Source organism: Protopterus annectens, chromosome 11.part0 (assembly GCF_019279795.1).
Source record: "Protopterus annectens isolate FY-2018-M chromosome 11.part0, PAN1.0, whole genome shotgun sequence".
In the NCBI taxonomy this organism is placed as follows: domain Eukaryota; kingdom Metazoa; phylum Chordata; order Ceratodontiformes; family Protopteridae; genus Protopterus; species Protopterus annectens.
Genome location: NC_056745.1, coordinates 84,066,506 through 84,093,281, shown reverse-complemented (window position 1 = coordinate 84,093,281; position 26,776 = coordinate 84,066,506). Strand labels below are relative to the sequence as shown.

Here is a 26,776-nt window from a genome sequence, read left to right as displayed (position 1 = left end):
GGTGGAGCATGTCCACTAATTCCGGATTGGACATGGCCTTGTACGTCAGGCATAGATCACCTCTGAGTAGGCGGTAAGCGACTGAATAGAGCTGGAGTTTCTTCAGCCGGGCAGCATATGACATATGTTTGAGACCCTTTATCCTCTTGGTGAGGAACTTTTGGGGTCTTTCCAACTGCTGCAGGTGTCGGGTAAGATACATCCCAAATGGGGCACTGTACTCAATCATGGGTCTGATAAGAGAAGAGTACAGGGGCACAATGACCTCTCTTGATCTAGATGTGAATCCCTTCATGATAAGGTGGGCAATATAGAAGGTCTTCCTAACCACCTTGGCAATGTGAGTGTCAAATGAGAGGTTACTGTCAACTTGGGTCCCTGATTACCTCTTAGGTACTTAATGGATTACCACCTATGTGGTAATTTGTGGGTACCTTGTTTTTCCCAAAGGGTATGACTATACATTTTTTGGCGTTCAGTTTAAGGCCATGGCTCTGGCACCAATTATCTGTTTCTATGAGGCCTCTCTGAAGGATGCTTGTGTCCGCTGGAGTATCAATTATGGCGCCCAGGTTGCAGTCATCTGCGAACTTTGTCAGCCACAATCCTCCTATGTTTGCTTGCACCTCGGAAAAATAAATGCCGAACAAGAGGGGTCCCAGGACTGAGCCCTGTGGGACACCGCTTGTGACTGGCTTAGAGTCTGACAAGTCTCCAGCAATTCTGACCTTGTGGGTTCTGTCCTTGAGCCAGTTTGCAACCCATCTTGTGACATATGGGTTTACATTTAAGCTGGTGAGTTTGTCTATGATGCCCAAGTAGGGTATTGTGTCGAAGGCTTTTGCACGGTCAAGGTAGGCTGTGTGAACTGCCTTACCCTCATCAATGGCCTTAGTGACTGTTTCAAAAAAGTCGACCAAGTTCAAAAGGCAGGATCTGCCCTTGACAAAGCCAAACTGGGTAGGATCCAATGTCTGTAGGTCTCCAATGTCTTTGTTTATGAGTTCCATAATGATCCTTTCCATAGCTTTGCAGACCAGGCTCGTCAAGCTTATGGGGTGGTAATTTCCAGGGTCCGTAGAAGCACCGCCTTTGTGGAGTGGGACTACTGTTGCTGTACGCCACTCTTTGGGTACGTATCCTGTAGTAAGGCTAAGATTAAACAGCAGCCTTATGTGCAGGTTTAGTTCCTCTTGGAGTTCATGTAACACGCAGCCCGGGACACCATCCAGTCCCATTGATGCTGTGTTTTTAGCTTTGGCGAGGGCGGCTCTCACCTGGGCATCTGAGATGTTAGGGAGGCTACACTCTGCTGGGATAGATATTTCTCCTTTTGGGGGGGGAGGGGGCGGAGAAATTTGCACTGAACCTGTCTGCCAGAATGTTGGCAATGTCTTCTGTGGGTTCAGTGTATTTTGTGTCATTTTGGACTAACTCTGAACATATCTGGGAGCTTCCACCCAGGTTTCTAACATAGCTAAAGAAGGCCTTGTGAATGTCTTTTGTGTCTTTTGCGATTTTTCTCTCAAAGTTGGCCTTGGATGATTTTATGAGTGATCGTAGTTTTTTGCTAGTACTGATCAGAGATGCCTTCCCTTTTAGGGATTTTGCTCTGTCATGTAGTAGCTTCCTCCTCCTGTTGTAAAGTTTGTTAATGGCTGGGGTCCAGCAGACAGGGCGCCTGCCTTTGGGGGAATGGGTCTTGGTTTTATTAGGGATTGCATGATCCATGCATTTTTGAAGGTGCCCGTAGAAGGCATTTATAAAGGATTCAGTGGTGTGGGTTGTGGTTTCCATTGGCCCAGGGGCCTTGAAGGATACCACTTCAGACTTAAGAAGTGTAAAGTCGGCTTTTGAGAAGTTCTTCACTGTGGTCTTTTGTGCAGGGGGTGGGGGCGGGATGTGGATTTCCAGTGAGATTAATTTATGGTCTGATCTCACCAATGAGGGGTATACTTCCGGTTGGAGCATTTTGTCCCCATGTTTGTGATGATCAGGTCTAGTATATTATCTCCTCTTGTGGGAGTGGTGACTAGTTGTTCCATCGCATTTGAGTTTATGAATTCTAGGAACCTTTGGGCTAGGGTGTTGGGGCTTGAGTAATGTTCCCAGTCTATGTTTAGGTAGTTGAAGTCTCCCAATATGATGGTATTTGGAGAGACATTCATACTCTCCAGTGTCTTCAGGAAGGCTGAGTGGGGTTGCTGAGTTTGAGAGGGTGGTCTGTAGCATGCTACAAACTGTAGGGCAGTTTTGCCTATGGTTAGTTGCACATGGATGGTCTCTGATGCTTCGTGCATTGCCACTAACCTGGAGGTGTGGGTATCCTTGATGAATATGGATACTCCCCCTCCTTTTGTGGTTCGGTCCAAGTTTTGGGGCCGGAAAGCATGATATGAGGTAAAACCTGGTAGTGCTGGGGTGCTCTCAGGAGCCTTGAACCAGGTTTCAGTCACTGCACAGACATCAATGTTCTCCATACTGAGGAGAGCTTCGAGAGCCTGCATCTTGAGCTTTAGACCTCTGGCACTGAGCAGCATTACCCTTAGTTTTTTTTCACTTGTGTTTTCTAGGGAGGTAGGTTTGTCTTTTGAGCCTTGCCTAAAAAAGGCACTATGGGGGTGGCAAGAGCCTTGGCCAATATCAGGAAGCCCAGGGGTGACAGGTGCAAGCCATCCCTTGCGAAGCAGCGTGGCTTGTCAAGCATGTCATCCCAAGCAGACAGACATTGGATCCCCTTAGAATGACACCAGTAATAAAGCCAATTGTTAAAGCTGATCATTTTGTCTTTGTACTGACTTGTTGATGATTGAGTTTGTTCACTGGCACTGATTAACCATGTGTGGCGATTTCTTCTTTATTCCATGGTGTGTGACCATTGAGTTAAAATACATAATTAAAAAGGGTGTGGGGGGTACAGGGGGTGTTCAAAAAATCTTTTATGGTATATATGTCATGTAGAATGTTTCTTACAAAATGGCTTTTCAGTCAAAAGTATGTACTGTTTTTTTTTTCTTTCAGTCAAAGCTACCTTTGACAAAATCATTCACCAGTATATATACATATACACACAAACATATATCGTACATACATAAATATGTATCTATATGCACGTGTGCAGAATCACATGCATGCATGTGTGTGTTTATCAATGTATACTCATTGTTTCATATTTATTTATTTATTTATTTTTTTTACATTTGTTAACCGGGAAATTCCGACTGGACCAGGTCCATTTTCAGCGGAGGCCCGGGGAGAAAAGCTCCAACATCAAGTTATACAAATACAGTACATCCAGCATAATACACAAAACAGGTTACATCATGTATGCTGAGCATAGTAATATAACAAGAATTAATAAAAACACTCCAGGTAAAAGATATAGAACATGGGTAAAAAGACAATGTCAGTCATACTTTGGTAAGAAAAGAAAATATATCAAGTAAGATTCTACAGTTAAAAGTACCCTTTCAGATGACCAAGCCTACAGGGGATCAGAGCTCCAGCATGTGATCAGAGGGGAATTTGGGGAGTTAATAGTAGTATGGGTAGGGTTATGTGATACAAGGGCATAACCATGTACTAAGAAGGTGCGATTTGAGGAGTTTTGAATATGGATGTGGAGGGGCAGTGGACACAGATAGGGGAAGAGAGTTCCAATTTCTGGCAACGGTGTGGGAGTACAGCTTTCCCTGCATTATTGTTAGCCTTGGTGATGGAGAGGAGAGATTTTTCACTGGATCTTAGGTATCGGTTTGTAGTATAGATAGTAAGTAGGTTGGATAATGAGGGGTTTTTCAGGATGGTTGAGAGTATTGGAGGCTGTGCCCAGCTGGTGATAGTTAAGTAGCTGTGGTAGCTCAAGCCATTTTAGTTCTTTTAGTGCAGCACAGTGATGGGTTCTATAGGTTGAGTTAGTAGCAAACTTGGCTATTTTATTGTAGCATGATTCTAGTTTGTCTAGGTCACATTGTCTGATTTGGGTAAAGATTGGTGCTGTATAATAGAGTTGAGAGGAGGTGGCTTTGTGCAAGAGTGACTCTTGCTTTTGTGAGAGAAAGGACTTATGCCTGTATAGCGAGCCTAGATTTTGTGTACTAGTTTTATGGTATGTGAGATGTGAACATCAAAGTGGAGATTATTGTCTATTTCAATGCCCAGAAGTTTGGTGTGGTTAGAAGGGGAGATGGTGGTGCCGTCATTAGAGGTTATGGTAAAGGAGAGGGTTTTTTTTTATCTATTAGGGGTAAATAGTAGCAGTTTTGTCTTTTTGGGATTTAGAATTAGTTGGATCCCAGATATCCATTTTTCTACTGAGATAAAGGTATCTTGAGTGAGTGTACGTAGGGTGGTGGGAGATGAGGCAGAGCAGATCAGAGTTGAATCATCTGCACATTGTATGAGTGTGGCATGTTGTGTAGAGCATTTGAGGTTATTTGTGAAAATAGAGAACAATAGCGGGCCCAGTATAGAGCCCTGTGGGACTCCTATGGTGGTTGGAAGTTGTGTAGACAGAGTTCCTTTCCACTGGACTGATTGTTGCCTGTCAGACAAGTAGCTTCTGAACCAGGCCATAGTAGAGGAGGTGAAGGATAATGATGTTAGTGAGTCTCATATGTAGATATTTTAGGTATTCAGACACAACAAAGACTTACGTGTGTATTCATCCTGCACATATGTACGCACGCAAACACACATATGCACAAAAATGTGTGCATATGCATGCATATAAGTTACTTTCTTGTCACCTCATTTGATTTTATTTTAAACAGCTTCTTACCCTAACAGGAAAAAATATAACTTCAGAGTTCACTTAGTTTTCCTTAAAATGGGTCCAAAGTTCTATTAATTGTTAGCCTCCATTCCTGCCCATACATTTTGACATAAAACATTTGTCTATTTGCCAAAATGAGCAGCACTTTGTTAATTACAAGCTCTACACTTTGAGACATATTAATTATAAGTCAAATCAGTCTTAACTCAGCCTTAACTTTTGTTAAATACCAGTTTCTCAAGATGTATGACACTGGATGAACAGCAAATAATACTTGCCTCAGACAGCCAGTGATATTGTAGAAAATTTCGGGGTCAGGATTAACTGCACTCTTTGGACAGTCTCCTTCGTACCAGCCGGAATAGGGGACGACCACGTTCTGTGTAATGGTTTGGAGTCCTTCGTTTGTCAATACATTCTTCAGGCTGTCAATGGATGACAGGTTCCACAGCAATCCTAAAGAGAGGAAAGCATCAGAGGATCACTGAAAAGTAAGAATCTTGCAAGCAAAGAGGCATAGAATAAGTTCTGAAAACATAACTATATCATGTTCAAAAGTTTCTGATTTAATTACAGACCACACAAGCACTAGTGAGGAAGAATGCAAAGGATTAAGGTTCCTCAGCTTACTGAGTTGCTTCCTGTATCCAAGGTACAGGGTTTGATCCTTTTTACTTTTATCTGCCTACTGTGTGATTCGAAGCAACTCATTTAAACAGACAGTGTGTTCCTAAGTTGCTCTAAAATGGGACATTCGTGTCCAGTAGGTTTATCCAGTTAACACATATTAAATAAAATAAAAAAAAAAGTCATTACTATACATTAAAGCCCACTGTTAAGCACTCATCTTGTCAAACAATTCATTTTTACTTTAAAAATCTCTGGAAACATGTTAAAATAAAATATCCTCACACAATTCAGATGCAACACTTCCTTCTGCAGAAACAGGACAGCTGCCTTAGTTAAAAGCAGGTGGCATGCACTGAAAAACTGATTCAAGCTCATCATCTTTTTACTTCTGATTTTGATGATGGTAGTGGTGACAGGAACTTGCTAAGAAGTAATACTTGCTTTGCACCTGAACAGTACACTTCACAAGAGTTGCTGATGTGGGAGAATAAAGCAATGGAGCATATTAACCTCATAAAATAAAGGCAATTAAAGCATTCAGCTTTCCTGTATTTCACATTATTTGTATACAGTCATTTGACTGCCATACTGAAAATTAAAAATAATGGGTTTGGATAAACTGTTAGAATTAAAGAAATTACCTACAATTAATACTTTTCTCACCATAAATGTAATGATACTCGCTTTCTGAACACAGACTCCTGGTACAGAAAGAAAAGCAGTTATATCCCACACTGAGCCACTTTGAGGCAACTCGTTTTGCAAATGAGCACAACAAAATTATAAACCCTTTCTAGTTAGACATATGTCAACACCAAGCTCCCTTTGTCACTTATATCAGCAAACCACACTTCAGTGCTGGACTCCTTTTATGCAAGAAAACCCAGCAAATAATGCATGCAGCAAATAATACATGCATAAAATGGTTACTATGTTTTTGATGGGAAATGAGTGAACTTGAAACGCATCTTAGCAACAAAATATATATAATCTACACAATAAATGTGCTAATAAAAATATAGAAGTACAAGTTTATACCATTTCCACATTACTGCTGGAAGGCAAATGTAAAACAATGAATGTACATAAGAAAACCAGAGACACACGTAGTGGGTAAACACATGCTAAAGGTATACTAAAGAAAAAAAGTTTAGTAACCACAAACGACAAAAAGGGATTTTAATAAAACATAAAACAAACGGTCAAGCGCTTTCGTCCCTGCCAACATGGGACTTCATCAGAACCATCTATACAAAGCAATTAAAACCATGTGACACACCACTCAATTAAAACATGCTCCTTAAAGCTATAAACCATCTTAGAAAAATACACTCGCAAGAACAGCTAAAGTAAACAACAGTTAATAGAGCTAAAAACTAAGCTTATGTAAGCAGAATTAACACAGAAAGAAAAAAACAGAAATAAAAATAAAAAACATTTCATATTTTATAACTCTGCAGCTGTGATTTTTAAAATGGGTGCAGATGAAACATTTAATACCAGGAAGTATTGTGGTGTGGGTTTCAATCTAAGCTGCCAGATGAATTTCCTTCTTTCAATTTCATTCTCCCAGTGGATCACCCCCCCCCCCCCATGTCTTTATTAATAATGTCCACTATAAAAAAAGAAACTAAAGAAACTTACTGCATAAGTTGTAAGTCAGTATATGCTTATATAACATGTTGTTAATATTTTTGTTTTGAATGGCATAAACATGTATGTATAGTCTTTTACGTAGCTGTCTTTCAGTCTTGCCAATGTAGAAAAAACTGCATCCCTGGCAAACTGCTATTTATACTAATTCACTGCTGTTGCAGTTTCCTACCTTCAAAATTATACATTGCAGTGGATTATCTATCGTGCTCGAACTATCTTGCAGGATAAATCTACATTTACAAGTCCCACAATCCATGGTCCCTTTACAGATGGTACTATTAAATATTCTGGGATGTTCAACCAAATATTTTAGGTTGTGACCAGTTTTATAAACAAAGGTGGGTTTCTCTCCCAAACTATGAATGAAGTCTGAACAGCACCCGGTTTTTAACACAATCTCTTTAACATCTCTGTCTCGTTCCTAAAAGTGAACGATCATCGAATCTGTAAAAGACTTAGTAGCCTTTTGCATTGTCTTTGCTGCAAATCCTACTTCATCTTCACTTTGTACCCCACCCATCCAAAACTTCCTTCCCTATTTTAAAAAGAAAATTTGGGGTGGGGGGTAGCCTCTATCCTGAAACATTTGTACAATTTTACCAAGTTCTAATTTAAAGGCCAAAACATCTGAACTCATCCTGGCTGCGCATACAAGTTGGCCCTTAAAAATATTTTCTTAGTATGTCTTAGATGGTAGCTGTTAAAATCCAAATAACTGCTTGAAAAAATATTTTCTTAGTATGTCTTAGATGGCAGCTGTTAAAATCCAAATAACTACTTGAAAATGTTGATTGTCTAAGCACTCTCAAAATAAAGCACCCATTGATAACAGCCTTTAAAAAGTAACGTCCAGGTAGTTAGCAGAATCGTATGAATGTGTGTGTGCAAACTCAAAATACGGGCAAATACCATTGACAAACATAATGAAGTCCTCCTTTACTTGTCCCCTATCTTTCCACAGGATAAAAATATTATCCAGGTATCGCAAACAAATGGTCCAATGTTCCTTATAAGTTGAATTAAAAATGCCTCTTTTTCCATGCCCAGACAACCAGGCCTGCATAAATAGGGACACAACTTGTGTCCATAGCCACAACCTTCACCTGTCTAAAATATTCTTTTTCAAATGTAATAAAATTGTTGTATAAAATTACCTCCACAACTTGTGTTACAGATGTAACAAATGTACTGCTCAAGGTTGCAAGCTGAAATACGGCTTTGTAAAACAGTTCTAAGCACTCTGTATGTGGAACTGACAAACAAATCTACCACATCTATGGTGGAAAATCTACAACTGGGGCTATAAAATTCTTGTTTAATTTTGGTTAAAAAATCCCAGGAGTCTTTTAATAAATAATCGTGGCAAAGCATTCTTAAGTAATCTATCAACAAAGATTCCCAGGGGGTAAGTAGAACTGTCGTGAGTGGCCACAATAATACGATATGGTGGACTGTAAATATTCTTACGTACTTTGGGAATACCAAAGACAACTGTAATAAGGGGGTGTTCGTTTACCAAAAATCTGTAAATTTCTTCAGTAACAGCAGCTTGAAAAAGTAAATTTTCCAGAAACAGTTGTATTTTCCTGTGAGCAACTGAAGTCTCATTTCTGGATGCCATTACATATTAACTAGTGTCATTCAAAAGAGTGGTGATTTGAGTACTATAGTCAATCCTATGTGCGATTACTGTCCCACCCCTTTTATCTGGCTTCATAATCCATAAAGACTCATTAGCCCTCAAGTCCTTCATAGTGGCTGCCTCCTCCCTAGTCACATTGAAGATACTCTTTTCAGTTAATTAAATCTGTCAGAAATATCATTAGTATAAAATGGAAATGGTGGGGTGCAGAGGGGGGATTAAAAGCACTTTTTTTCTTAAAATGTGTCATATCCATTTCAGAACCTACCCCTTGGTCTTTGAACATAATTTGTAAATTCAATTTTCTGGTAAATAATTTGAATTTAATAAGAATATCTACCACATATATCTTAGAGTGGGGGACAAACTTAAAACCTTTTTAAATAATGACAAATGTTTGTGAAGTCCATTTCCATATAATTAAAAATGTTACAGCCATGGTGGCTTAGCATCCTGTCCTCAAATAAGTGCTACCATGGGTCCTGCGAGAGGGAGGATCACTTACCTGACATTTCGATGATATGAAGAGTCGATGATTTCGTGTCGAAGAGGTGAGCGTCGATGTAATGACAGTTCGATCAACTGATAGGAACCCATATATATATATATATATATATATATATATATATATATATATATATATATATATATATATACACACACACACACACACACACACATGTATGGGTCCCCTTCAAAGTATCAAAATTATAGAACATCGAACCTCTGATCAGCAAGCACCAGATGATTGAAGTTCTGCAATATTGAATTAAAAAAAAAAAAAAAAAAAAAAAAAAAAAAAAACTTATTTCACATTTTTGAAAGGGGGCAAGGACCCTGCACCCTCCACAACCCCTGCTACTAAAATATAACAACTCTGAGATCACACTACAATGAACAGAATGGCAGGGAACAGGAAATATGCCATTCTCTTCACTGTAGTGTGATCTCAGAGTTGGTATATTTAAGTAACAGGGGGTGTGTGGGATGCGGGGGGGCTTGCTTACAAGCAAAGTTTTTATCTTTTTTAATTTACCGTACTTTCATGTTTGATGATGTAGAATATCAATCATCTTGTCCTCCATGATGTGTAGTTTGATATTCTGCAACTTCGAGCATTTGAAGTAGACCTATATATATATATATATATATATATATATATATATATATATACACACACACACATAAATATATATATATATATATACACACACATAAATATATATATATATATATATATATATATATATATATATATATATATATATATATACAGGGTGTATATCACATAATCGAAATCCCAAAATATCGAATACCATAAGCTTAAACTTGGAATGTCGAAATGTGCTATAATCGAAAGCTCAGAACAGCAAATTTTTTTCCAGGGAAAAAATTTGCTGTTTCGAGAAACACACACACAACACAAGCATACCAAAAAAAGTAATCCACACATATACACTTAAAATCCTACTTCTAACCCTACGCTAAACCGTACATACACTACTATCTAGCCACTTACCTTAACCCAAACTCTAAAGTTAAGGTCCGTAACTATCACACACACTCACCTTACCCCCTCCCTAACCCTAAGGCCCCTAACTATCACACACTCACCTTACCCGCTCCCTAACCCTAAGGTCCCTAACTATCCCATTCCCACACTCACCTTACCCCGGTCCGTTCGCACACTTACCTTAACTCAGTCCGTATCCTTTGCACCACAGTGGAGAAAATAGCAAAGCGGCAGAAACAGCCCACCGAATTCTTTCCATAGGAAAGAATTTGATGTTCTGCAGCTTCACTATTTTCAGAGTTCGCTGTTTTGGGATCGATATAATAACATTCAACGTTTTACGACTTCAATGTAAACTCTCACTCTCTCTATATATCTATAAACATACACACATATGTATATATATATATATATATATATATATATATATATATATATATATATCACACACACACACACATATTTACAGTAACACCTCACTAGGTAGATGCACTACAATGTCAATGATGTTGACTGTAAAAGGTCAACAGTTGTGCAAGATCAACAATCCCTGATTGAGGGAATATTCCCTATCCCCGGGAACTGTGTAATCTCAGACTTTACATATATAATTATTGGGGGTGTGGAGGTGCATGGGGGGCTTGCCCCCTGCAAGTCACTATGTTAATTTGTCTTTTGTTGCTTGCATGCAGTGAGGATTTTACTCACCCATGCATAGTTTAGTGTTGGGATTTCCAGTGTCGACCTATTGCCGTCGTCCTGCTGTCGACACTGTGGTGTGCCGATCTACTGAGGTAGATCCGTTTATATATATATATATATATATATATATATATAAATATATATATATATATATATATATATATATATATATATATATGTATGTGTGTGTGTGTGTGTGTGTGTGGTGCTGCAGTAGCATTGTCACCTCACAGTTAGAGGTTGCCCGTTCGATTCTCAGTTAGAGCGTCTTCTGTGTGGCGACATGCGTGAATGGGCATTCCTTCGTTGAAGGTTGTGCGTCAGGCCCGGCAAGCCAGCACGTAAACCTCTACTGCCACTCATTAGCAGACCGGAGTTCTGCTGTGGCGACCCCTAACCGGGAAAAGCCAAAAGACACAAACATATATATTTGCTACAACCAACAATAAGAATTAGAAGCTCCAATTAATAAAAAAGAATTACAACCAACAACGAAATATAATCATGCCAAGAAAGGTGTGATAAGAGTATGGAACGAGGAAGAATCGAAAAAAGTGAATTATTCAGTTTGGAATGGCATATTATGGCTAACATTCAAACCGATAACCAAACTCAAAATCATTTACATCATCCTGAAAGTGGTAGGGGGTGAAGTTAAGAATGAAATTAGATAGTGTAAGCAATACTATCACTGTTACTATTATATCAATGCAAAAGTCAATTAAGGTGTCAAAAATGTTCCCAGGTGAAACAATAACAACCAGTGCCTCGTAATAGTACAAGGTACTTTAGACTTGAAAGTGCTAAAACTAGGTAGACCAGCACTGTTTGGTGAAGAATTTATAAGAAAAACAGATCAGAATAGCCAACACAATGCCGCAGCTAAAGAAATTGTAGTGCAAGGAGTGTGGTGATTATGCTCCGATATCTAGAAAAAGAGAAATCAGTTAAACACTATTATAGCATGAGAGCGAGACCTGATCTTAACAAATGTTAAGCACGGCGGGTCAGGTCTTGCGTTAGGCTGTTAAATCTGCCAGTACGCACAGCAAAGACTGCGGCAGAAAAAAAAAAAAAAAAAACAGAATATGTTTCTAGCAGTTAGTGCTTTGTCTGAATGTCTGGTGATGCATGCTATACCAGTCTGTAATTAAAATATTTCAGAGTTTTTATTGATGAAGTTGACAGGTTGAAAGTGTGCTTGTATAATGTTAAGCAATGTATGAAGAAGATTATGAGTAACAAAATGAGCATGGAAAGGTAATAGCACAACAGCTCATCTGTAAGAAAAGTGGGAACAGCTGAGCTTAATGTAAACAAATTAGTTGCAACAATCACTAAAACGTACAAAATATATACAAAGGATTCATTTTTAGGTCAAAGGCTTATGAAAGACAGGCAATGATTTCTGAGTGGATTCAAAATCTCTTCTACATGCTTATCATACCTAGCTCAAGCCATGTAGCCAAAGCACTCCACTAATGTTGTTGCATAGTAACAATTAACTTTATATGATAGGTGAAATGTGTTTGTCACACAAAATTGTCCAGCCATTATTGATGACTGCATTCAAACGAAAACATTCCTTGTTTGTGTGTGAGAACAGTGAGCAAACAGTATATTTTATACAGCAGTGAAGAGGATACTCCAGTTTCTAAACTTTAAAATTCCTTATCAACTTATTCCTAGGTTCATAGGTAAGTACTATGTTAGCTGCCATTGAGGGCCATTTTAAACCTAGCTAATTTTCCCTTTTTATTGCTCAAATTAACCTATCCCATTTGGTTAGAGATTAGCCTTACCCATCCTATGGTCAATAATTACATACAGTACCCCTGATGAGAATAACTGGGATCATACTGCAGACAATTTGAGGGGACACATGCATGAGATAAGGCATTTAGAAGCTGTACAGGGGCAGTCCTGGGGTAATTTGTTTTGTTTCCCATCCACAGATCCAAGTTGCTCTTGAATATGAATAGGCATGAACTTTGTTTTATGTGGATGGTGAGTCTGTTCAAAAGCAACTGTATCCTCTGTGAGATACACCTGTCCCTCTAAACCATTCTGTTAATGTTGCAGTAGTGGTTTGTATCAGTAACTGTTTCAAATGTCGGGACCCGCTAAAGTGGGTCCTAAAAAAAAGACTCAACAGCTGAAAGAACAGACTTACATATATCAAGTCCGAGATGCCATTTATCGGACTACTCCATTTTCTCCATGCTATGGTGATCTCAAAGTTTGAATATATAAGTTAGGGCTGTATATAAGGGCTTATCCCCCCCCCTTGCAAAAAAAAAGTTTTAAGAAGAAGAGTGATCTTCGCGATTCACTCTTCTCCTGTGTTTTATTTTTTTTGTCTCATCGGCACTTGGCATTTCGAGCATCATTTCAATAGGGAGCCATTTATATCCCTAGACAGAGTAGTTCTGATGTCATTTGACTTGATGTGCAATAAATCCATCAGCATTGGGTCAGAAAATGCCTTCTACACCAGACACAGGTCACCTCTTAGCAGTCTGTAGGATACCGAGGGCTTTGAGTTGGTCCATATAAGATATGTTGTTTAGGCCTTGTATCTTTTAAGAGAAAACCGCACCCACAGACTGAAAAAACATGTTTAATCATGGTTTGGTATTTCCTACATTTTAACACTACTCTGGGACTATTTACAGGTTTTTAAATATTTTTATATGTAATTTCTGAGTCTGACCACATGGGGTCTGGCATCAAAATAATTCTGATTATTTAGTCTACCTCTAGGTATCCCAAAATGCAGTGCTCATCTGTAAAAAGTTACATTACACAGGTCTCTTTCTTCCTAAAGCTCCTGTCACTGCATTGATTTTACATGCATACACTGCTGTCTTTCAGTCAGTTATAAGCAACATTTCATGCCATTCAATGACTACTTAAAACACTAAAAGTGCAAATACCACATGACAGACTTCCAGAGTGCTTTTTACTGCTGCTTTTTTGAATGGCTAAACTGCAGTCTTTTGTGAAGCCTGAATTTTACTACTTTGACTCATCTTCCATCCCCCTTCACACCTAACTTTTCTAGCTATCAAAGTGCTAAATGTAATTTGAGCTGTTCTCTGCTGCACTGTTTCCTTGTTCTAGCCTTTACTTTCTGTACAGGTAGGGGAAGGACAAGGGAGCTTTGGCATCACAGCATGGGTGGGTTTTTAGGACAGCCATGGTGATGTCAGTTTGGGGAGGCAACTGGCCAGAAAACTACCTGTATTCAGTGGCCTTGAAGACATCAATGAATTGGAGACTGCAGCAAGGGAGGGATACAAGTTTTTTTAAAGTGAAACCACCAGAGTACGGTAAGGTACTGTTCTAGTGGAGAGAAACAGTCAATTTTAAATATTTTAAATACTGTGTTGTTGTTTATTCATAGCAGGGACAATAAATAGGGAGAAAAGGACAGGGAAGTTGAACATTTAGTAACAGAATCATGTTGTTGTCCTTTAAGTAAGCAATCTCTGTGGGCATTACAGTTGTTGCATGTGTCTGGACAGATACATGTAAAAAAGGGATTTATATTCAGTGACTGGCTAAATGAGGACCGAGTACAGGGGGCAATAACATCTCTACATCTAGGCAAAATTCCTTTGTTAATAAGTTGTGTAATATAGGTCTTTCTTACAACAATGTTCACATGATAGTCAAAAGTTAGGTCACTTTCCACAAGTTCCCAAATCCCAAACAACTGGGATAGCTCTCAGGGGTTTATTGTTAATGTTGTAGTTCCCTGGGATAGATGACTGTCCAAAAGATACAATAAAGCATTTTTTGGCATTCAGTTTCAGTCCACATTTTTGGTATCAGTTATTTGTTTGGGCCAAACCTTCCTAAAGGATGATAAAGTCATTTGGGGATTCAATGATTGCTCCTAGCTTGCAGTCATCTGCAAATGTAGTTAGCCACACTCCTTTGGTTATTTGCTTTTACTTCAGTAAAGATATGCCAAACAGGAGAGGTGCCATCACAGAACTTTGGGGGACTCCACTGGTGACTGGCCTCTTTGTGGAGGTAATTGCCCCTAGTTTGAATTCCTGTCTCTTATACATGAGCCAAACGGCAATCCAGTGGGTGACACAAGGGTTGATTCCTAGCTTAGTGGCTTTTCTACTATGCCTGAGTGAGGAATTGTGCCAAAAGCTTTGGCGAGGTCGAGGTATACCATGTGTACCATTCCGCCTTCATCCATTGCTTTGGTGACCTTTTCAAAAAAACAAAATCCACCAGGTTAAGAAAGAATGACCTGCCCTTGAAGAATTCAAACAGAGATGGGCCCAGTGTTTGAAGGTTCCGTGTCCTGATTGATTAGAGCCAAGATAAGTCTTTACATGGCTTTGTGGATGAGGCTGGTCAGACTTATGAGTCTGTAACTGCCTAAGTCTGTAGAAGTTCCTTCCTTATGCAGGGGAATGAAGGAGTGTAGCTGCTATCCATTTGCTTGGTACAAAACCAGTATGGAGTCTGGGACTGAACAGTGTTAGAGGTGTGGCTAAATCATGCTTCATGCTATTTAAGATGCATCTAGAGATACTGTCAGGACCCACTGATGCAAGCACTTTTAGATTTTGATATCACTTTTTGGACTTGGTCTTGTTTGACAGCAGGAGGCAAGCTAGTTTCAGGTATATATTAACTGACAGCTGGAGGGGAGAGATGGGTAAAGACAGAGCTAAATTTACTGGCTGGTATGTTCTCTATACATTCAGCCTCAGTGTATATAACATTTTTCACAATCAGCTCAGCGTATTACTGCATTGTGCTTTTAAGATTATAAAAATAAATTAAAATGCCTTGTGATAGTCTTTGGCTTGGGTAGTTACTTTAGCCCCAAACTTAGCTTAGGTGAATTTGATTAAGACTTGTTTGCTTACTCCATTGACAAGGGATCTAACATTTTGGGGATTACTTTTCTAACCTTTTGTCAAAATTATTTTCCTTTTATTATAAATTTTATTTATTTTTTATTTTACATTTGTTAACCAGGGGTGTCTGACTGAGCCAAAAAGGCCCTTTTTCAGCAGATGCCCGGGGAGAAAAGTTCCACATAGAAAAATTACGGATACATTTAGTTACTTAGACATGATCAGTATACACACGTGATGTGCAGCTGAAATTTGGAACATAGGTAGAATACATACATAGTATACAGGTACAGTACATACATTGTAGATTAGCCAGTGTTTGTGAGCAAGATTGAAAACTAGTATCAAGTACTCTAGGTTTAGTATGTGTACCTTATCCGCTTTCACTAGCCTGGGGAGCAGTCATGGCACTACCAACTTTGCTTGAGATGTTGCCTAATGAGGTTTTTAAAGGAGGCTTTGGACAATGTGTTTTGTATGCTAGTTGGGAGAGAGTTCCATTTTCTGGCCAATGAACTACTATATAGTGCATCTCCAAAGCTACTGTAGCTGTTGGTGACTTCTAGTAGTAGTTTGCTTGATGATCTATGAGGCCTTTTGGCTGGGTGATGTTGTACTAGGTTTTTGAGGGCAGGACACTTATTGGGGAGATAATAGATCGAATGGCAGAGCTGACTGTAGGTTAGGAGTTTGGGCAGTTCAAGCCAGTGGAGCTGTCTCAAAGCAATACAGTGATGAGCTCTATATGAGCAATTTGCAGCAAAGCGGGCAATTCCTTTATAGCAAGCTTCCATTTTGTTTAGTTCAGTTTTGTTGAGATTAGTCAGAATGGGAGATGCATAGAGTAGGGTGGACAGAAGTTGGGAGTGAGCAATGGCTGATCTTGTGTTGTTGGTAAGAAATGGTTTGATACAGTAGAGTGATCCTAGGTTGGCATTTACTTTTTTAATAGTTAAGTTGAGATGACTATCAAATTTTAGGTGGGAGTCTATGGTTATTCCCAAAAGCTTAGCCTGTGCCACTGGAGCGATTGGAGTAGCATTTGTGGAGTAGATAGTGAATTGACTGTTATCAGTGTTTTTGTTAGAACTGGCTATAATCATAAGCTGAGTTTTCTTTGGATTGAGGATAAATTGGGCTTTGGTAAGGTATTTTTCAATATCAGAGAATGCTAGCTGAGTTGTTTGCACGAGGGTGGGAATGTTTTGCGCAGCACAGATTAAGGTAGTCTCATCTGCATAGTGAATAGCAGATGCATGATGTGTGGAGGTATGGAGGCCATTTGTGAAGATTGTGAATAGTAGTGGTTCTAAGATAGAACCCTGTGGGACTCCTAAAGTTATGGGCAGCTGAGGAGAGAGAGCATTTTCCCATTTCACAGCTTGGTACCTGTCAGTTAAGTAACTTTGGAACCAGGTAAGAGTGGAATTTGATAGGTGATATTGGTTTAGTTTGTTTAGCAGGATTTGGTGCGTGACTGTGTCAAATGTTTTGGGCATATCCAAAAATAGAGTTGACACCTGCAGGCCATCATTTTTGAGATGATTTACTGTGTCTGTGAAGCAGAGGAGGGCTATAGTGGTACTATGGGCAGGTCTGAAACCATGCTGAGTAGGTGACAGGATGTTGCTTTCTAGGAGATATTTTAGCATCTGGGTATGGATGCATTTTTCTAAGATTTTGGCCAGGGGGGAGAGTAAAGCAATGGGTCTGTAGTTATTAAGTTCAGTGGAGGTTCCGCCCTTATGTATGGATGTAACATAGGATATTTTCCAGAGTTTGGGCACATAGTTTTCATCAATTGATTTGTTTATGAGAGTGGAGATTGGGATAGCAATAGCATCTGCTGTGAGTTTCAAGCTGGGGAGTAGGTCGGTTTCTGATGATGAGGTTTTTAGTTTGGAGAGCATGCTTTTGATTGAAGTGGTGGAAACTGTTTTGAGGGTAAAGCTTGTATTAGTGTTATTTGTGTTGGGGGGGTAGTGAGGAAGGAACTGTCCTGTGATACTAAGGATAGAATTGAGTTCACAAAGTGGGAGGTAAATTGTGTTTCTATGGGAACTTTAGTGTCAGGGGTGGTTGGTTTGGGGGTAGCCTTTTGGGTGGATTTTAGTAGCTGGCTTACATTTTTCCAAAATTTTTGGGGGTTGTGATGGTATTTAGTTTGTAATGTCGTGTAGTAGGATTTTTTTTTGTCCAGCCTAATGCATTTTTTGCACGGTTGCGCAGTTCTTGATACTTAGTTAGGCTTTGTGTTTCTTTGTTTTCTTGATAGTAAAGCCAGGCAGTGTCTCTGGACTTGAGGATTCATTTGGTTTCTTTACTGAGCCAGGGGTTTGTAGAGGTTCTAACCTTGATTTTGCGCAATGGAGCTACAGTGTCTTGGTGTTGTAGAAATGTTTTGTTGAAATATGCTACAGCCTGGTCAAGTGGGAGGGTTTTTAGGGGGGGGGGTCCAGTTACAGAGTAAAGTATTGAGGACCTCAGGAGATAATTTTTTTGTGTTTCTAGTGGATATATAGTTAGTAGTTTTTGCATATGCTTGTTCTGCTACGTACAAAGTATATTATGCTGTGGTCACATAAGGTGCCTGGGAGACTGCCTGCATGCAGGTACAATGTGGGGTTGTTGGTTAGGACCCAGTCAAGGATGGATTCCCTTTTAGATTTTTTTTTATCACATCTAGTTGGAATCTGGACTAGCTGCTGGTAGCCATGGAGATGTATTACATTACTTGGAGGTTCTGATATGCAGGTGAACCAATCTAGGTTGAAATCCCCCAGAATAAGGATTTCTTGTGAATATGTGGAAGAACACCAGGATAAAAAGTCTTCAAGGCAAGCAGGTGTATTACCAGGTGGAATACAGATCACAGTTGTGGTGATGACCTTTTTAGGGTGAAGTTGTGAGATAAGTATGTCCCAATTATTGGGGAAGGGGGAGGGGTTTGGTAATTGACGTACAGTTAAGTTGGATTTATACAGTAATGTTAAGTTGGATTTATACAGTAATGCAGTTCCACCCCCTTTACAAAGTGGTCTGTCTTGTCTAATGATATTGTAGCCAGTAGGGAGAACTTCTGAGTTAGCTATGTTTTTATTTAGCCAGGTTTCTGTTAAAGCAACTATGTCTGGGGAGTAGTGTGCTATTGTGGCCTGTAGTTCAGGTATTTTATTTTTGATACTTCTAATATTAATATTTAGCATTAAAGGATGATTGGTTTTGCCCAGGGATGAAGGAAGTGGGGGTGTTATGTTCTGACAATTGTGTTGGAGCAGTTTGTGTTGGACAGGATGGATTTGGGCCTGGGTTGGGGTGGATAGCCGGGTGTTAAAATGGTGATACAGATGTTGGAACTTGGTGAGGAGTGTGAGAAAGTACTGTGTTTTTTGGAGTAGGAATGAGAGCATATGTGTTTAGTACTGAATTGGTCCATCATGTAGTTCTTGAACAGTTGTGGGCAGATATTATTATAATGTGTGGTGTCTGTACATGAGAGTGCATAATGTAGTGTTGTACTACTATGTTTAGGGATATTGCCAGAGTGATAACTTGTGGTGTTATAAAGAATTATGAGAAGACAGACTAGACTTAGTTGTGTGATAGTCATGGTTATAAAGTTTAACTTGGTTCTAGGTGGGGGTCTGAATAGGAATTATAGGGTTGCACTATATGTAGATGGGTAAGTAGTGTGGGTGATGTAAAAATGCCTAGTGGGAATGAGAGTGATTGGGAATATTTAGTGTGGAGCAAGCTGGTGTGGTATAATGTGATCTGACTTGGGGAGCTGTGATTGGTGGAGGTGATGTGAGGGTGTGGCTGTGATTACTATAAATGGAGAGGTAGTGGGGGCAGGAGGGAATAGGGGCAGGGCAGGGGAGCGGAGAGAGCCCGAGCGTTAGCGAGGGCGAACGGAGTGGGGCAGAACCCACCAAGACAAAAGTAAAAAGTAAGTATTACTTTACAAATCTGAACACTTTAAACAAATTCCTGAGGTCTAATGGCTTACCAGCAAGCAGAATGCAATTGCTGAAAAGCACTTGTGTCCTGGTGGGAGACTAGAACTTTAAAGATGGCTCCATGCTCAGCAGGATTCTAATGTAGATTTAGTATTGGGGGAGGGAGATAGCACAAGGGGGTGTAAACCAGGTGGAATGCAAAGATACCAGAGAGGCAGTCAGTGGAAATCTATCAGTGAAGGCCTCAGAGGGGGTAAGTAATAATTCAAATTACCTGTAAAGTGAAGGAGAGAAGAGACAGCAAAGTTTATTAAGGTTGGGAGTTAAATCTTGTTAATATTATGGTTCTACCATGGGGATTTGTTTCTGGAGTTTGCCCTGCACTTGTTCCTTCAGGGTACACCTACATCTATGCAGCGGCTTACATGCTGGTATATTGCAGTGGTGTACATTTCTATGTATTCAGTGGATTAACTCTGCTTGGTGGGGATTTAAACCCTGCCAATGTATTACTTAGGGGTAGGTAGTTTGTGTTAAGAAAATTTGTAAGGGTACCTTGGGTGGAAGGGATCTCTGGTTTCAATTTTACTTTGAATGAGACTGCTTTATGGTTAGACCTAACAAGTGATGAAGATACTCACTGGATGGTACAAGATGCTCTCATATTAGTAAGGACAAGATCCAAGATATGATTCCCCCAGTGGATACTCTGACTAATTGTGCCAGGGTGTTTGTATTGACAAAGTCCAGGAATCTCTGTACTTGTGCACTAGTGGTGATGTACATTTCCCAGGAATCTCTGTACTTGTGCACTAGTGGTGATGTACATTTCCCAGGAATCTCTGTACTTGTGCACTAGTGGTGGTGTACATTTCCCAGGAATCTCTGTACTTGTGCACTAGTGGTGATGTACATTTCCCAGGAATCTCTGTACTTGTGCACTAGTGGTGATGTACATTTCCCAGGAATCTCTGTACTTGTGCACTAGTGGTGATGTACATTTCCCAGGAATCTCTGTACTTGTGTACTAGTGGTGATGTACATTTCCCAGGAATCTCTGTACTTGTGCACTAGTGGTGATGTACATTTCCCAGGAATCTCTGTGCTTGTGCACTAGTGGTGATGTACATTTCCCAGGAATCTCTGTACTTGTGCACTAGTGGTGGTGTACATTTCCCAGGAATCTCTGTACTTGTGCACTAGTGGTGGTGTAAATTTCCCAGGAATCTCTGTGCTTGTGCACTAGTGGTGGTGTACATTTCCCAGGAATCTCTGTACTTGTGCACTAGTGGTGGTGTACATTTCCCAGGAATCTCTGTACTTGTGCACTAGTGGTGGTGTACATTTCCCAGGAATCTCTGTACTTGTGCACTAGTGGTGGTGTACATTTCCCAGGAATCTCTGTGCTTGTGCACTAGTGGTGGTGTACATTTCCCAGGAATCTCTGTACTTGTGCACTAGTGATGGTGCAGGGTTCTCAACCTATAGTTGGATAGTTTAGATCACCTAAGAAAATGGTATTGAGTTTAATACTCCGTGATTTAAGTAGCTGTAGACAGACATTGTGGTTTTCTTTTGTCACAGAGGGAGTTCTATAGCTAGCTAATATATGGTATAGACCTTTCTGGTGGTTACTTGGACGTGAAGAAGCTCTAGTGCATCATGGTGCTTTACCAGCCTTGATGTGAATTTTTTACAGATGTAGATTGAGACATCTCCACTTTTCTTCCCTTCTTGTGCCACAACTGGTCTAAAGATGTAGAAGGCATTATAGCCCTACACAGTTGGGAGTGCTCGCTGCTGTTTTAAACCATGTCTCAATCACTACACAGATGTCAACATTTTCGAAGGAGTGGAGCTTCTAGCTCAGGCTCCTATCACTGACCAGTAACACCTTCACATTTTCCTTTGCTTGTTTCATTATGTTGGGGTTTACCAGGTTGGCATAGACTAAAAAAGGCACTATGGGGGAGAACAATGCCTTTGCCACCATATTTAGTCCCTTCCCAGTGAAGCAGCATGGTCAGTCGATCACATCCTCCTAGGAAGACAAATACAGGACCTCCTTTGAATGACACCAAAATCTAAACCAATTACTGAAGTCAATTATTTTTTGTTCATATTGTGGCATCATCCTCAGAGGAGGTAGAATGCTGCTCAATCCCAGGCCCATACCTGCCTTGGTCACATAGTCTGACAGCTCAATCATGTCTCTCTTCATATAGCCCAGGGAGGTACAGCTCAAGTCATTGACATGAACTATGACAGATTAATTCAGGTACCTGTTGTCCAAGAACATGAGTGCATGTGTGATCTGATGGATCCTGGCACCTGACAGGCAACTAACCATCACTTTTTCTTTGTTCAGCCTGGGAAGAGGCACATCTGTATGTCTTACAATGCAGCCACCTATATCTTTGATGTTTGGTTGGGTATTTGCTTGCCCTATGGGTTCAGGATCTATGACCTTGGGACTCCTTGCACTATGTGAGGAGGTAGGCTTAACTTGCTGAGTGTGCTTTGTGCCTTTGTGGTTTTTTTTAGTTTTTTTTTCAGGTTTATGCCAGTTCATCTTTAAAACCTCAGCACAAAATGGATTATGTGTAGTGTGATGACCTTGGCGAGGTGTGATGTGTGATATACAGCTCACAACTTTGGTGTGAGTTGACTGTGTATTAGAATTTTGCCATCAATGACATTATAAATGTATATCTGTCACACACTGTATTATGTTGTTTGAGTAATGGATGACCATCAGACAGCATGAGACAACTCTTACACTGTCTCAAGACATCCATCCTATTCAGGCTGACTGATGACAGAAGTTGAAACCTACAGGAATAACTCTGGAGGCATGGGAAACTATAACTGCTTGTTCTTAAATAAAAGTACATATTTATCTGCAGGCTAAATTTGCAGTGCATGGCTTACTGATATACAGAAGATCAGCCTTACACTATATGTGGTGCAAAAGTTGTTTGGGTTTTATGGAAGTCAGCTTAAAAGGGTGGGATGGAAGTACCAGGTTGCTCATCCTGGCGGAGAATGGCAGAGCAGTCTGTTATAATACTGCCATCTAGTTGAGGCTATATGACATATCAATGCAGGAGGAATGGCTGTGGACAAAACCCCACCAAACAATGTGCTCACCCAATGTTCCCAGGTTTGCTGCATGTACAGAAGTGAGCATGGAAAGGCTACAGGCACTTTGGGCATTTTATCTGCCTAGAGTGCTGCTGGGCAGTGATAGGGTGAAGAAAACAAATACGACTCACAGAAGATGACACCATTACTGGAGACAACTTGTGCACTCCTCCAGTCGAGGGGCAATTAGATGCTGACCTACTCCTGGTTAACTGCCCACTTGGTAGCAGCCAGTTGTAAATGATAAATGGGGCTCCAAATGGGTGAGTAATTGAGAACATGCATTTTGGGAATGTAATTAGTAGGCAGATTCTAAAAACTCCCTACACAGTACTTTGTGGGAAATGTGGGAGCAAACTAAAAAAAAAAAAAACGTGATCCTTTTAACTTACAATATAAGACTTGAGTAAGGTCTTACCAAGTGTAATGCTACTGGCTTACAGAAAGACAATTACTAGAAAATAGAAATCAAAATCTCCACAAAATGTAATAGAAGTTTTAAATATTGTAAAGAAAAAAAAAAGAAATGGAGGAGGGATCTTTAAAAAAGGGAAGGAGGAAATTTTGGATAAATACATGGAATTTGTATGAACAATATGTACAGTGTAATATTCAAAAGGACTCCGATTTAAGGGAAACCAGGAACACAGCAATTTATGTAGTGTCGCAGTGAATGAAAATTGCTAAAAAGAAAAAGAAAAAATATATATATATATATATGTGTAGACTGCATGACAGAAGCAATGGAAGCATATTATGGTCTGTCTTGTCTTTTACTGTACATAATAAACTCTTGTTACAGTTTAAAAATGGGGTGATTTAATAAAGATATTAGATATTATTATATTATTTATATTAAATAAAAAGTATAATAGGAAGCAGGGCTAGAAAGGTAAACAAAAGAAAAAGGGAAAAAAGTACCCACAATCACAGAAGTAGTAATGTAACTTTGCCCAAATCAATACATTCAAATAACAAATAAAGTACAAGTTAGACAGGGCAAACTGTTCTTTAAAAGGGCTGTCTACAAAGTGAGTCTACAGTTAGTAATCTACACAATGATTTCTGCATTATATATCTGACTAAAACTAGCCAAACCTCCTTACTTATTTACTTATTTATTTTTGAACACAACTTGTTTCACTTGCACCCAAAATACATATCCATACCAACACCAATAAGACCCTATGTTGTCACAAGTCCCAAAAACTCTAAAAATTTAACAGTGATTCACATAACAACAAAGTATTTATCTCACTGTTAAACATTAGAAATGATTACAAAGGACAAGTATGCATGCTCCCCTAGACTTTGTGGAGTTGTACCCTTACACCTCTGCTATACATGGGGTGGATCATTCCAAGACTGCTGTAACTCAGATGGGGGGGGGGGGGGTCTCTAAAATATCTCAGCTTTGAACTTCATATATATTCTGCTCAATGGCACACATTTCCTCTACTCTGAAGAGCAAACAAACTCTGTTTTTTTACTTAAACTCTCTTTGCACTTTTGGATGCTGACTACTACTTACACCCACCGTGACAGGGGCAGTTAAAAATTACACCTGCATAGACTTTTGTAAAGATTCATGCTAGTCCTTCTGCTCTGCGATGTTGTTGTATCTTTTGGCTTTTCCCGGTTAGGGGTCGTCACAGTGGAACTCTGGTCCGCTAATGATTGGCAGTAGATTTTTACGTACCGGCTTGCCAGGCCTGACGCACAACCTTCAACGAAGGTACGCCCATTCACGCATGTCTCCACACAGAAGATGCTTTTGCTGAGAATCGTACAGGATGTCTTACTGCGAGGTGACAATGCTACCGCAGCACCACAGAGTTCATATAATGGTATGGAGTGGGCTGCAATGTACAGGGCTGTTTAAGAAGCATTAAAGGTACAATATCAGGTTTTGGAATGTAATGTTTTTGTAGGAATCATAGTTTATTTATTTTAAAAAGCATAAAGTTTCACACTTATCTGGCACTGTGCTTCTGAAAGGGAGCCTAACGCATGATACTAATTGATATCAAGTTTGCATCTAACATTATATGGGGGGGGCAAACATTAATATTAAAGTGAAAACCTCATAGTATAACACAAACAGTATTACTAGACATTTCTGAGTAAGCTAGAAAGGAGGAGGACATTATCTACAAAAAATGAGATTTTTATTCAATGTAGTGGATCAAATCCCCATATAGCATCATTTTCCTTAATACTGTATATATTAAGGATTCAATGGCTAAAAGGGGACAGTCAACAGGCTTGATCAATACACCTAGTGAACAAAGAGGACTCAGGGATACATTACGCTCTCTCCCTCACAAGCCAGTACATCTGGCACTGAGAAGGCTGTCAACACAATAACTATACCTCAAACACCACCCACAACTACACAACACACACCCACATATGCGGAGGTCCTCAACAAAAACAAACCAAAAAAACAAGTAATCTCCGTGGTATCCCTGAAGTCTCAAAACAACCCACTAAAGTGTAGTGGGTCCAAAAACAAAAAAGTGTAAGAAACTTCTCTGTGTGGAAGACTTTCAGTCCATATATTTCTAGTTAATCACTGTATATTAATTAGATCAGACAATAAAGTTTGCTACTTCTACTATTATTGTCTGATCTGATTAATATACAGTGATTAACTAGCAACGAAAACACACCCAAACAAAGGTGATCTCAGAAGCAAAAACACATGAGAACTCCACAACCCACCACACCACATACCATGCATAGTCCACACACCATTGTCTCGCAACCACTAAAACCTAACCATAAACCCAACATATTAGTCATAGGAGACTCCATTGTTAGACACAGATGTGCCTCTCACCAGGCTGGATAAGGAAAAAGTCACGGTTAGTTGTTTGTGAGGTGCCAGAATCCGCCATATCACACACGCACTCAAGTCTCTCAACAACAGGTACTGTTATGACTCTGTTATAGTCCATGTTGGTGTGAAAGACTTGAGGCGTACCTCCCTGGACTACATGAAGAAAGACATGATTGAGCTCTCTGAATATGTGTCCCAGGCAGATATGACCCTAGCCTTAAGCAGCATTCTACTGTCACCCAGAATGATGCCTCAATATAAACAGAAAATGATTGACTTTAACAATTGGCTTAGTTTCTGGTGTCATTCCAGGGGGATCCAGTACCTGACAGCCTGGGAATATATGATCAACAAACCACGATGATTTGTTAGAGATGATCTGCATCTGTCTCACTTGGGCTTCAGGCTTCTGGTACAGGCCCTTGCCTCCCCCATAGTGCCTTTTTTAGGAACAGTCATGAGGTCAATACTACCAACATAAAAATTTCAACAAAATGCAAATTAAAGGTCATGCTGCTAAATGCTAGGAGTCTAAACAGGAAATGGCACTCATTGCAAGCATTCGTAACCCTGGAAGATGCTGACATTTGTGCAGTCACAGAAACCTGGCTCAAAGCTGCGGAGAGCACCCCAGCCTTACCTGGTTATTCATCCTACCACACATTCAGACCCCAAACTGTGGGCAGCAAAGCCAAAGGAGGTGGAGTTTCAATATATATTAAAGACACATGCACCTCTAGGCTGGTCAAACAGTATGATGCACAGGAGACACTCCAGGTGCAGTTAACCATTGACAAGACTCCTATTCAAATTACAGCTAGCTACAGGCCCCCTAATTTAACTCAAGAGGCTCACTCCACCTATCTGGACCTCTTCACATCTATCAAGATTCAACCCTTTACCCTAATCTTGGGTGACTTTAATTACCCAACCATAGACTGGAAAAACTACTCATGCCAGAACACAAATGCCCAGAGACTCCTCAATTTTATCAATGCAAATGCCTTGGAACAGCTAGTCGA

The 26,776-nt window shown here is 39.8% G+C and overlaps 1 protein-coding gene across 1 annotated transcript in view; it reads right to left on the bottom strand.

Moving 5' to 3' along the window:
- The window catches only part of PKP2 (plakophilin 2), a 1,518,559-nt gene that overhangs the window by 450,014 nt on the left and 1,041,769 nt on the right, over positions 1–26,776 (bottom strand). Inside the window, exon 6 of the mRNA XM_044087464.1 lies at positions 5,053–5,230. Coding sequence (XP_043943399.1) covers positions 5,053–5,230 — 178 coding nt within the window. The remainder of the gene's footprint in view (positions 1–5,052; positions 5,231–26,776) is intronic.